The 13972-nt window shown below is 34.8% G+C and overlaps 1 protein-coding gene across 1 annotated transcript; it reads left to right on the plus strand.

Annotated features, from left to right (window-relative positions):
• The first annotated feature begins 622 nt into the window (after positions 1-622).
• Positions 623-13415, plus strand: LOC129216834 (homeobox protein Hox-A5-like). Its single transcript, XM_054851050.1, has 2 exons — positions 623-962; positions 12991-13415. The coding sequence occupies exons 1-2, from the start codon at positions 623-625 to the stop codon at positions 13413-13415; spliced, it is 765 nt and encodes a 254-aa protein (XP_054707025.1).
• Positions 13416-13972: the final 557 nt, after the last annotated feature.

Genomic DNA, 13972 nt, shown 5'->3' on the forward strand with positions numbered 1-13972 from the left:
GCTCTCCTCCCATTGGTCGACAGGGGAAGGAAGCCGCCGACGAACAGGAGAATAGCGGTACAGTTGACTCTCAACAAATGCCTATTGAGTTCTAATCACCCCAATCCTTCGGGGGGTTTTCTTACGCTACAAATACCTACTTCATCGTCTGTCATGTAGAATTGCCTTCCAAGTTCCCATCGAATACGACGTTCTTAGAAAGATTCCCCCTTTTTTTTTATCCATGCTCAGTGGGTTGATTCTTCTAACCACCTTGCGGTTCGACTCCATCATCTTGCAAACCGACATCAGTCCGCGCGTTCGTTCTGTGCGAACACTCTTAATATTCCAACGTTTGTTGATACATATTCTTTGGACTTACTTCTGTTAATATACACGGACGATTGAAACCAAGTTTTGTGTAGAAAAATCTCCTTTTTGGATCTAGTTCAAGTGATATAGCTTCAGAATCTCCTAGCGAAACTTACTGCTCTGAGACTGTTCCAAGACTTAGAACGTGAAGGTCCTCCACATTTCCTGCTACCTAGTTCTATTGACTTGGAGAAATTGCATCGAATGAGGAAATTGTTCCACTGATATCAGACTTCCACCACCAAGAGCCTTTCGTACGATGCAAGCCACCATGCTACCTTTCCCTTACGCCCTATCCTGCCAGCCGTATGTGGACATCTCTGCCGCGGACTCTTCGGTGACCTCTTCCTCGGGTACCCCCAGTCCCCCCATGGGGTACACGCACCACAGCTTCTACGACAGCGTACCCCGTTCCTTCGAGCCCTACCCGACGTCCATCATCAAATCTCGGACCAAGAAATCGTTCACCATCGAAGCCATTCTGGGACTGGACAGTGGCCGAACGGATCGTTCTCCTCCCCGCAGCAGCTATCCCCAACCGACGGCGACCCCTCGCAGCGCACTGACCGCACTTTTTGCCACTTCCCCGGACGACAGCTGCGTGACAAAAGGTATTTTCTTTTTGTTTTCCTCCCTCACTTATTCTTAAGGGTGATTCTGTTTCTAAATTTAAAAGATAATTCAGGCAAGTTGTTACTATAACAGTTTCAAAAGTCAATCCTTGGTTTCGAGGAGGAAGAAGATTTTCAATTTACTCTTAATAAGAAAGTTTTTTGACAAATTATTGTCGATGTTCTTTAAAACTTTGTTCCAATTGCTTCAGAGAAAAATGTATAGGCTTTGATGCCTTATCTTGATGCAACTGATTTATTTTTTAATCGAGTCCTTTTTAGAATTTTGTAATAAAGCGCGAATTTAATCACGTTTCACAGCAGTCTTTTTTTTTTTTTTTTGAGCCCGTTTTATTATTTTTAATTAACAAATTGAAACAAGAAGCATACTTTTCAATTTAAAATATAAAAATTATCATACACTTAATCAAATAATCATATTTTTTCAGAAGTAGATTTTAAAACCTGATTTGCTGATTGAGTTTGACATCTTTAATTATTACTAAACCAGTTCATTTGAAATATTTCATTCTTTTGATGACTCAAAATTTTGCCCAATCATAACTCCCATTTTTAGTATATGTGCAGCTTCGGTGAGATGAAATTTAGTCTAATTAATCAAAAGTGAATGAAATTTAGTCAATTAAGTCTTGAACATTTTACAGCTGATTTCAGTAACACTTGTATTTGCAAATAGTTAATGTTTATGTTGTGTGTGAAAAAAATCATCAGCTTTTTATATATAGTGCTACATCAAGTATTCAGTTTTCGCATACAAAAAAAGTATTAAGTTACGCAGAAATAATTACTTAACATTAATAATGGCATTCAAGTGTATTTGTATCGTTATTTGTAAATTTTATTTAATGTTTGACCTGAAAAACTTAATTACTGACAATAATTGCATAAAATATTCTGGTCTTTCATGCATGAGTAGACAATTCTAAAATTCGTTTTTTACTACAAAATACGGACTGTCTTTAGTCTTCATCAGTTATAATTTCGACAACAATAATGAGATTAAAAAATTGCCAGAAATCATATTTAGTTTTAAATATATATATATACACATGCGATGACTTTTCAAATAAGTATGTGTGCAATTCAATTCTAGGCTTAAAATATAAAACGATAAAAAGTTATTGAGATAGATGTATTTTGACAACTCAAATTGTTAAAATTTAAGCATAACACTCAAGTTTTGTGTTTGAATAATAAAATTTCCTTTGCGCTTATTTCTTTCTATATTTGTTTAGCTTGCCCTTGCGCATGTTTTTAAATTCTTTAACCGATATTCTGTAAAATACTGCAAAACATTATTTACTTCACTAGCCGTATCCTTGTTGCAACCTTTCACATGTTTACATGATAATGCAAATGAGATGTATCGCCGCTTTTTCCTTGAAAAAAAAATGATTTGAAAACAGAGAATGTCCATTTTTCCCATTACGAATTGCTTACTATACCGTCGTGGATGTTCTTTAGATTTTTCTGGTCATCATGACGACGAGAATAAGTTTAGCTCATTGTCAAAAAAAAAAAAAAAAAAAAAATGAGAGACTAGTTTTCGTCATCCTGGTTACAAATCATCTGTGGTTAGTTTCATGAAAAGATTAAGAAATAAAAATATCAACGGTATTTACTTTCGATAAAATCTTTATGATAGGTGTACAAGTGCAAATTGACCATATATAATAACCACATCTTTATTTCCGCATCTTAATTAGCATCTTTTTTTATGGATGGGCCTTGTGTTATCTAATCTAGAAAATCACCTGTCAACTATGACGGGTACGAATTTCTTCTGCATTTCCATTCCAGTTGAAACGAGAAACCCAACGAATAGGGTCTTATCGCATAACCTTTTGACTATTTTCTTACGCATAAAATTAATATTTTTGCATGCAGTACTTACATAACACTTGCTATATAAATACACATGTACGAATGTAATTTCTTTCTTTAACATACCCCAAACATTGCATGGAAATTGCATAATTAAGAAGCAGTAAATTTACTTTTAAGCTAATTTTAAACTTAATGATTGTGCTAAAATTAAATCATTCATTTCCCCCTGTCTTTTCTTAACAGACGTTTGGTTAAATTGATCAAAGTAGTTTTAGCTCGCTTTCGCTCTGGTGTTCCAAAAACCACAACATTATTACTTATATAATTCATTAAATGCCTTTCTATTTACAGTAGGCGCCGCTTAATGTGATCGTTTTGGGGCAAATATAATTTGATAACAAGAACCGACTGATAACAATAACCAAAAAGAATCCAGGAAACACAAAATAATGATTTTTTTTCCAATTAAGGTGTATTTATTTTGGAAACCTCAAATTAAAATCACAGTGACTCAACTAAACGCACTTTCAAATTATAAATTATTAAATTAACAGAATGGAAATATCTGAATTATAAAAAGTTAAAGCTAAATGATGCAATTTTTAATCACATAGTAATAGGTGAAGTAAAAGATAACCGTTTTCCCTTACATTCGTAAACCAGTTTCAAAGCACATTCAGTTTTTCCAGCATGGTTTTGCTTGTTGTTTAAATTTTAATTTAACTTCGCTTTGTTTTCAATCTCGACACAATTCTTTAATAGTTTACAAAGCAATGGCAACAATGGAGGTCCTACATCAATGCCATTTCCAGCGACTGAATTTTTTTAGGTGCAAAAGAAAGTTTTCTTAGGGGGAGTCTGTGGTCTGTGGGGGGCGAACTTTCTGTAGCTTCATTCCTAGAAAAATTTTGAACTGCTATTGAAAACCACAAAATGATACACAGAAAGTTAGTCTCGTTAGTGTTTGCCTATGTATTTCTGTTAATTAAGGAACAATAACGGGGGAAAAATTAAAAGTTTATGAAAAAGTGATAACAATAAACGAAGACGCTGATTACAATATCCGACTTTTTTAACGTGTGTTAACATACAAGTATTCCGGGACTTCGTAATTCTGATAACATTAAGCGAATGATAACATTAACCGTGATGACATTCAGCGGCGACTACTGTATTTGACTTTTCACCAATGTAGTATGTGTTTATAATTTGAAATTTATGTTTCCTTGTGAATTTTAAATATTCCACTATTATTCTCATAAACAAAAGTATATTAATGTAAGATGAGTGCTTACTAAATTGCTCTCATTTTGAAAAACTTTAGTCCCTAACATTACGAGTTATAAAATATGAACGTTAGCAAAATGAAAATTATGTATTATATCTTGACCACGGAAAAAGGGCGGACAAACTGGAAGCGAAATAGGTCACTTCATTTTGTAATAGCTGGGATCAGCGAGATTGCACGAGTAGTAAAAACTTTACTGTTTGTGCTTTCTCGCTGATCCAACAGATTACAAAAAAAAAAAAAAAAAAAAATGTCATGAATCATATCTAATGCAATAAACTTATAAATCTAAATAAACTGATGATTTCATTTTTTAATTCTCAAAATTTTTTCGACGGCAATAAAGAAATATAGCATTTTTTTCCAACAAAAATTTATTCTGAAATCAATTGTTTAGTTTAAGCACTTTGTCTTGAAATTGCTCAAATAAGTAACTGATTCCGAAGTTTTAGTTTTAACTCTAATAAGTTTTTAATAAGTTTAAGAATTTAATTTCAAGTTAGTCAAAAGGATAAACATTTCAAACTATCTAATCCACTGTACATTGCTGTGAACTTACGCCTTTTCAATGATTTTAGACAAATCATTATTTTTAATGCTCTCGGTTGCATCGCGTTTTCGGATAATCACACTTTTTTTGTAAAGCACTTTTTTTTGTATTTAAACAAAAATGATATTTAGACGGGTTGCAATAAAATAATATCGTTAAAAATTTTGCTTTCGGTCTGAAAATTCATTACAAAATAGCTAACCGAGCGACTGTTTCACAAAAATGCCTTCAGTTCTTTTTCACCAATTTTTTCAGATTTCGCAGATTTTAGGAAGCACATTTTCAGAAAGCAATAGTTTTGTTTCATCACAAAATAATGGCATGAGGGTTGTGTGTTATGCAAACACTTAGAGCAAATGGGCAGTGCCTGCTACATTTTTTTGTATTATATTAGAGGAGTGGTGTGTTTTTTTTTTCTGTTGTAACCCCTTAAATGCATTGTGTTGCCATGTTGCGACATACCCATTTTAGTCTTCTAAAATACTACAAGAAAAAATTAACTATAGTTGCCAATAACCCAGAAAATATTCACTGAAGGTGATTTAAAAATAATTTTTAAACCTGTAAATGAACCAATCTGATGGAAAACACAGATTTCTTTTTTCAGCATTTGCAAATGTAGCATAAGTTTAATAGTGCGGTTGAAAATGACTACTTTTAATTCTCAGACGAATAAATTTTACTACTACTTAAGAATTGTAAAAATGCCTTTCTGTTTATCAAAGTTTTGGGCCATTTGGTAGTAAATTATTTGTTGTTTTTTCTGTTTCAGCTCGGTGTTGCCGAGTGATTATTTAAATCATAAACCTTCCTTGAATTTAGCTATGATTTTTTTTCTCATGATTTAAACTGCAATAAAAGTCAAAGAGCATATTTTAAAGTGTTTAAGAAGTGTTAAGACTTAAAGTGTTAAGATCATGCATTAAAGGGCCATAAAATATGCTTCGTAAAAAAAGTAAAAAAACTTTTGCTTGCTTTTTAATAATAATTTAATGCTTTAACATCAAAGTATTGGAGAGCCGTTCTTGGCCCGAGTGATTTCACTATTAAAAAAAAAAAAAAAACCTCGAATGGTCTTCAACTCGAATAATTCATTCGAATGACAGCAATCTTCGAATAATATCTTTTCGCGAGTGACTGTTTAGAACTACCTCATTCGAGAAGTTGACTACTCGAGAGGCTCATTCGATTCTGAAATCGCTCACCTTTTAAACGTTATAATCGAGTTCTCGAAAGATCCTGAACAGGCCCGACCTCGGAATGGAAACTTTTTTTTTTTAAATATGAATATCTGTTTCAGCGCAATAAGATTCACTACTTCAATGCTAAAAACAAAGACAAAAAAGTAATTTAGACTGTGTACAAAATATAATTCGGAATTTAACAAGAAATTCAATTTTATTTTATTGGCGGAAAATTGCGTGATAGGAAATATTAGTTACCTGTCTTTTAATATTAAGATCTGCTTCATTGCCATAAGATGCACACTACTTTAATGTTATAAAAGACAATTTAAAGGGTGTACCAGTGCTTGGATATGCAAAATCCAGTTTGGAGAAACTCGTTTTAAGTTTTAAGTACTTTGCTATTTTTATTTCATTAATATATTATAGTTTTATATTACTACTAGTGGTACCCGCACGGCTTTGCCCGTAATAGAAAAATTTAAAGGTCTTTTGGTTCGCCTGTATATTTACAAATAATGTATGGTGAATTTTCTCGCTAATTGGCTTGTACTCATGTTACGGTTCCACGTTATGATAATTTCGTATCTCGCCAATTGACTCGTACATATGTTACGGTTCCACGTTATGATAATTTCGCAATTTACTCGTCCATTTTATATTTTTGTTCTTAAAATTGGAATAGAAAAAGAACCACATCGAATTTTCGAAAAATCGCTTCGAGGTGCACACCCCCATGCTACAAACTAGCTTTGTGCCAAATTTCATGAAAATCGGCCGAACGGTCTAGACGCTATGCTCGTCACAGCGATCCAGACATCCTCCGGATATCCAGGCATCCAGACAGAGAGACTTTCAGCTTTATTATTAGTAAAAATTATTATTCAATGGGGGGCGGAGCCCTTTTTAATATCGCCTAGGACGACAGAACTACTAGATCCCCTTGATCCTGAATAATCTAGTGTTGATGATCATGGCAACTCAGTTATCGTTATACCCTTTATTTGTAACTATCACCTACTTATAAAACAGCGTTCCAATTACGACGACGTCCCCCTAAAATACATGGCAATCGAGATCTATTCCCATAAAAGAAAATATAAATAATGATGTCCCTTAGCAACTCTCTCCGATCTCGGAGCTCTTCGGATTAGGAGCAGACGATATCCTTCCACCCCCGCTCGCAACAAAAAGCGGGAATCAATGGCCCACCGAGGCCATTCTTCTCCCAGGAATCCGTTCCAGGGGGAGAGACGCGTATAACTTGTCAAAACACTTGACTCCAATATCAGGGTTTTGACAAATGGCCCCCACTTCATGTCAAAAGGACCGTGTTATTAGCCTTGTCATCGCCAGGGTTGCCGGAATGCGGACGCGGTCGCCAAGTTTGGCAGTCGAACGTCCGGGCACACATGCCAAATGAGCCGCTATGAAAAAAAAAAAAAAAAAGCGGAGTTGTTTGATTTCTCATTATAAGTTCGTTGCTTCCTAAATTAGAATTGCAGCGGAAGGGGGGTTTCGAAGAAAAACTCCTCATATGTGCAGTTACAATTTACCACCACACAGCGGAGTGCCAATCCAGAATATTCTCCTCAAAGCTGCAAAAGTATTTTCAGCGTATTTATCTTTGTTAGTTTAAATTTACATCCAGGTTTCAATTTCTAGCGAAAAAATTGCAGGAGCCCTGTAATCATCAAAACTTAACACACTTAGACAATCTGATCTCCACTGTTACCCCGGAGGGTTTTTTTTTTTTTTTTTGGTTCTTAGATTTTTCTTGTGCTTTTTATAGGTCAGATTACATCTGCATTGTTTTTATTCAACTGATTATTTTAATAACTTCAGTTCTTAAAAAATGGCAGCTAGATTTTTAATTTTGAACTCCTGACACTTCAATTAAGGAAGTCCGGGACACAAAAATCGTCAAATTTTGCAATTTTTTTTCATCATTTGAAAAATTACGCCGTTTTTATCTGCTTAAAAGGATGTTCGAATCTTGTTTCTGTCTTAATTAGAACGAAAGATATAATTATTTTACTTACGTGCACCTAACTAATGTGTATTTAACTTTAAAACTTTAAACGCGTTTTTCTATATGATGCAATTTTTCCCGATTTCTTGCATTCAAACTCTTATAAGTCAGGAACCGATAGAGATAAAGTAATGAAATTTAGAGCATATCTTTTTCAAACAGTTAACTTTTTTATTCGGCGAATTAAAAAAAAAAAGTTTACTGCAAAAAAAATTTTCTTTAAAAGTATCTTTGAATTTTCCAAAATTTTTCTTCAAATATTTTCTACTTTTTATTGAATCAATATTTTCGAATCGCCGAATAAAAATTAAAGCTTAGATATTTGTGCAAAATTTTTTGAAAAAAAATTGAAAATTGACCATGAATATTTTGAGTTACAGCAATTTAAAAACTCTAAAGTATTTAATAAAAATTTTATCAAAATGTGTCCCGGACCCCCTTAATTTTTTTTTCTCTAGCAGTCTAATTATGTATGCATGTGCTAACATTGAAACGTGGAAATCAGTTGCAAATTACTATCACTCTTTCAGATAGCTTACCAAATTTTAGAGCCGAAACCAAAATTACGTGGTCAAACTAGAATTACAGTAAAATGAAACACTTAACTTAAATGAATTAGCATCAAATATTTTATCTTTAATGCGATTATATTCTTATGAGATGCGAGATGTTTCATAAGCGTTGAGTTATTTCTTTCTAGTCTGGCCTTCCTCCACCTTTCTCAGAAAATAAAAAGCAACACATTGTAAATAATTAAAAACAACTTTTTTTTTTTGACTTATCTCGGGCATGTTTAGCAATGCTAAACAACCCCCATGAATCCAAATATCTGCAAAAAATCCAAGAACAGCAATGGGTCACTAAGGACCTCATCCTTCGTAAAACCCAAACAAGATAGAATGTGCTCAGGTGAAACCTCTCCAGCAGAGCACCAGCTCTGCTTTACTATGAAAAACAACTTAGAGCATCCATATGGAACTCGTGATTGTTGAAAGATTTTTTTTTAAATGTAAAAAAAGGAAATGATTCTTGTTTGCCTGAGACTAAGAGAAAATATTTTCTGTATCAACTATTCGTACGTAATAGCTCCCGAAATATGGTTTTCACGTCAATCTTTTTTAAATTTTTCATTGGAATTTGAAATTGGAATTTGAAATTTTGATTTGTACTCGTAGTAAATTATATTTGTTTTTCAAACATTTCAGAGGGAAGAGTCTCTTTCACATACTTTTAATAGTGAGCGGGAATTACGTTTATATGCATTTCGAATATCTGAAGGAAAAGAAACATACAAGGGGAGAAAAATATTTTCGAACAATTAGATATGCTATTTCTAACATAACTTCGAAACACGTGCAGACAATTTTTTATATCATATTTGCATTAAATCAAACCTTGATTCAATCATATATTTAGCCGCAGCAAAGGTAATTGGTTGTTTTTCACCTGAATGAGACATGAAGTTGAATTAGTCATTAATTTCCGTTAGTTTCATTAATTTATTTGCAAGTTATTTTTATATCAAAAACCGGATTACGAAAAAATAAAATGTCGGTGCAAAAAATCTGATTGATTTTTGATATAAGAGATTCAAACTTTATAGACAATGAATTGTTGAAAAACAATTTGATAGACAAGCGAGAGTTAGTTTTCAGCGATTTCATTATTTATGTTTGCAGGGTCCGATTAAGATCTCGACGGCTAATACAATTTTAGCAAATTCCCTAAAAAGCAGGGGCCCTAGACCCTCTAGACAACAGCATAGTTGGTCTATGCAGCTTGGTCGTACGTAATGCAGGGCCTGATTACAGCACAGGCCGACTAGGCCTGGACCAGAGGCTCCATTTTTTTTTAAAACTTATGCATAGCGTTAAAAAATCATGCATTTTTGCGAAAATAATGAAAATTGATGATTTATTAATTGAAAACATATCTCTTTTAAATAATGTTAAACATTATTTTTCATTGACTTAAGGGATAGAATAGAGAGGCTGCCTTCAAAGCATTGTGGGTCTTGGGCCTCCCATTTAGTTAGTCGTTGCCTGACCAGGGCCCGATTAAGATATCTAGGGACCCTAGGTCAAATATTTTTTGAGGCCCCCCTGTGTTCAAACTTTATAATTTTAGCCGTTGGTTGAAACAATTTTAGCCATAACTAAAGTAATTTAAGCCATTTGGTGGCCCTAGGCCAGGGCCTTGTTAGCCTATTCAGTAATCAGGCCCTGAGCCTGACGAAGTGGTTGTGGAGGGGAAGTTTCAGTTCCGATTAAAAATTCCTCTGCATTCCGATTTTCGCCACTGAAAAGAGCGATGAAGTTTCGAGCACGGCAACCCCTTCCTCCCCCCTCGACGTGTGTCGGTCTTGTTCTGGCGGGGGCACGACGTGGGAGCTGGTGTGTTCGCACGTGTCCCCTCGCCCCTTTGTTGTGTGTTATCCCTCCGAAAAACGATGATCGGAAAGAATGCGTGCGCTCTAATCGGGCCCGACGCGGCTAATAGGGATGCGACAAAGCCCCCGCGTTCGAAAGGGATTACGCGGGCCGCATTCCTTCCCGCCCGAACAATGGGAAGCAATAACTGTCCACCCCGATCGAATCATGGGGAAGATACCTCGTGTGTCCTGAGTTTGCGGATCAATGCTGATCATCCTCTTGGACTGCACGATTTTTTTTTTTTTAATTTTTTAAAATGCAGCTGCAAAAATTAGAAAGAACGAATGAAATGTAGGTTTCAATAAAAAATTAGTAATGCGTTCTTTGATAAGAAACAAAAGAGGGATTGAGTTAAGTGAATTTATAGAGTCACTCAATGTTTTTTCTGATTTTATTTCCCATCAATGAACCTATTTCGAGCTTCCATTTAAACATGCATTTCATTCGCTCCTTTGAAAATATGATAAAGACTGCATTATCAATACGGAAATTATCAGGATAAAATAGTTAAGGGGTTACAGTACCTCAAAAATGATGAAACGATCAAAAGATTTTTATTGCTTATTTCAAAACAAAAAACTATTCTGAACACAGGGGGAAAAGTTTCATTGCTTTAGTTCAAATATTTCAAAAGTTATGAGTGGTTTTATGCCATGCTCCCTATGTGTTCTTATGCAAAAGAAAAACTTCAAATTGCTTTTTCTCGATGATGGTTTTTTTTCTCTTTTTTTTTTTTGTGTTTTTATGTCATTAGAATCCCTAAGGATTTTTTTCTATTAAAGATACAGCTTTAAAGTAATACTTTTTGCAATTGGGATAACATATTTGACAAAACTGTACATTGGATACGCATTTTATAAATTACTCTAATGTTTAGAGCATGTTAAACCTTTAAAAACCAAAGAGATGATTATAGGGATCGTTTTGCAAAAAACGTTTTTTTAAATTACTACAAAGATAAAAAAGCCTTAGAGATTTTAAAAAGTTGAAATTTTCCTCAATTTTTTGAATTTTCAAAAAAAGTAGGCAATATTTTTAAATTTTGAAAATAAATTATTGATTACGAAATAATATGCATGTTATGGTTTCAAAGAAATATACAATTTATATAAATCAAAAGAAATTGCTTGAAAGGTACCGTGACCCCTTAAAGTGATAAACCTTTTGCATGTAAGAATTGCTTGAAGTCCTTATAATTTAACCAATACCATAAAATAAAATTTGCATTTTGGAACAACAATAAAGGTGATAGTGATATAAATCAACAAAATAAGAATGTAATTTTGGATGTGACATTTTCTAGAATACATTGCTTTAATTAGTTTTGTTAACTACTGATCTGTGAGGGATATGATTTGCCGGATTTTGGGGTTCAAGACAATACATGCATATCCATTTGGTGCTGGACCTACTGTACTCGTATCACTACTGCCTTTTAAAATGGCAGTGTTTTTTAAGTTTTAAGGGGAGTTCCTAAAACCTCTTTTTTTTTTTTTTTTTTTTTTTTTTTTTTGAGCAATCACGACTGCTTATTGTTCTCACTTGACGGTTTTGAATTCCTATCATTTTATTTTCCCACCAGCACCACCGTCGACCGGCTCCTCACGATGCTGCTCCTCTAGCGAAAACCGTCTCCAGGTTGCGTCCATATCCTATCCTACACTTACACGCATACATACACACACCTGCAAACACAAACACATACACACAATCAAACATATACACAAACACATACACACACTCAAACGTATACACAAACACATACACACACTCAAACACATACACACAAACACATACATATACACAAACACATACACACACTCAAACACATACACACATGCATACAGACACCTACACAAACACATAACACACATATGTCTGCACACAAACACAAACACATATGCTTACACACATACACATACCCCCTACACACAAACACACACGCCTACATACACACACACACTCGTGATTGCGAAAAACATAATTTGAATTCAAAAAAATCAAAATTCTTTTTTTTTTCCAAAAATATTTTTTTAGTTTTTATAAAAATCAAGAGCTTTTAAGCGAAGTAGAATTCATGTTTCTATGTAGGTTCAAAATAACTCCATCTATATATTAATGTGGCAGAACTAATTAAAATGTAGGTACAATTTTACTTTCAAACGCGGTTTTCTCAAAACGCTAATTTTAAAAACTAATGTTCCCTTTTCTGGAAATCTATTTACAGACTAGTTTCAAATTTTCACCACATTTTATTTTTATGTTCATAATTATAATGAAGTGAAATTTTTGCTTTGGGACACACATCTTCCTAAATAACTGTTTATCTGGTCAAAAAGTCCGTTTTTCAAAATTTAAAAGGTAACTAATGGCAAAATTTAATACATTATGAAATAAACAAATTGCCTTAAAAGTTTCACTTCAGTAGACTCTTAGATATATCTTGAAAAACTAAAATTGCAAGTTTCTATCATTAAACTTTTTATTGATGAGCAATTTAACATTACGCATATACAGGCGTATACCGACTCTGTAAAATTCGTTGCTTGCGTCGTGGTGGGCTCATTTCGTTTGACAATGACTTTCTCTCATCACACTTGCCTTGACAAATTTGACCTAAATTGCTTTGTGATTGATTTCATTTATTTCACCTCACGGACCTTGACGACTCTGACATTCCTTTCTTTTTTGCAGATGCCAAATCCAGGCTCTCCCACTCTTCCAGCACCGAAGCAGACAGTCGCTATGCTCTGCAGAGTAGCAGCCCCAGCCCCAAGCACGGGCATTCCACATCCAAATCCCAAGGGGGCGGCAAGATCAAACGCATCCGCACCATCTTCACCCCCGAGCAGCTTGAGAGGCTGGAGAGCGAATTCGAACGTCAGCAGTACATGGTCGGACCAGAGAGGCTGTACCTTGCCTCAGCCCTACACCTCACAGAGGCGCAGGTCAAAGTGTGGTTCCAGAACAGGCGCATCAAGTGGCGCAAACAGCACCTGGAGATGCAACAGGCGAGGTTGGCACAACTCAGGGAGGCAGAGCCCGAAGCGGAACCGGAACAGCCCAAGGAAGTGTCCTCTCCAGGACAGTGGGAGGATATCCTTGATGACAGGAACTGAGACCATTTCTTTCTGGATGATGTCAGAAACTTCGATGCTTGTAGTTACTAATTGAAATTCCTCAACTGCAGACTGAGAGAGGGGTTGCATACCTACGACGGTGATCCATCTCGGTCATTGCTCTGAATCAGCAATGTCAAGTTCCATGTCCCGGAGAAAATTTCAGTTCGAAAAGATCAGTGGAAGACATTGGAACATTGGATCCTTGCTCACAAATCCAAATGCGTGAATCCGACTGTTGTCGACAATACCAAGTAGATTCGGTGAAAAAGAGAAAACGTTGCGTCTGAGGAGCAAATCGCTAAGAACTTCTTGGGCAATCGCAAATGTGAAACTTGGGAAAATATTTGCACCCGTATCATAGAAGATTTGTGAACTTTACATACAAAATGCGTCTGTAGTGGGCTTGTGTGCCGGTATGGTTGTATAACTTGAAAAGCATTTGTAAATAGTAATAATATATGACATCCTTATTGGAAAGCAATATGCCATTGTATTAGAAGCTTCATTTTTTCCATAAATAATCTTAATGAATTTTAAAATACTGCCTTAATAGT

The sequence above is a fragment of the Uloborus diversus genome, chromosome 2 (assembly GCF_026930045.1).
Source record: "Uloborus diversus isolate 005 chromosome 2, Udiv.v.3.1, whole genome shotgun sequence".
In the NCBI taxonomy this organism is placed as follows: domain Eukaryota; kingdom Metazoa; phylum Arthropoda; class Arachnida; order Araneae; family Uloboridae; genus Uloborus; species Uloborus diversus.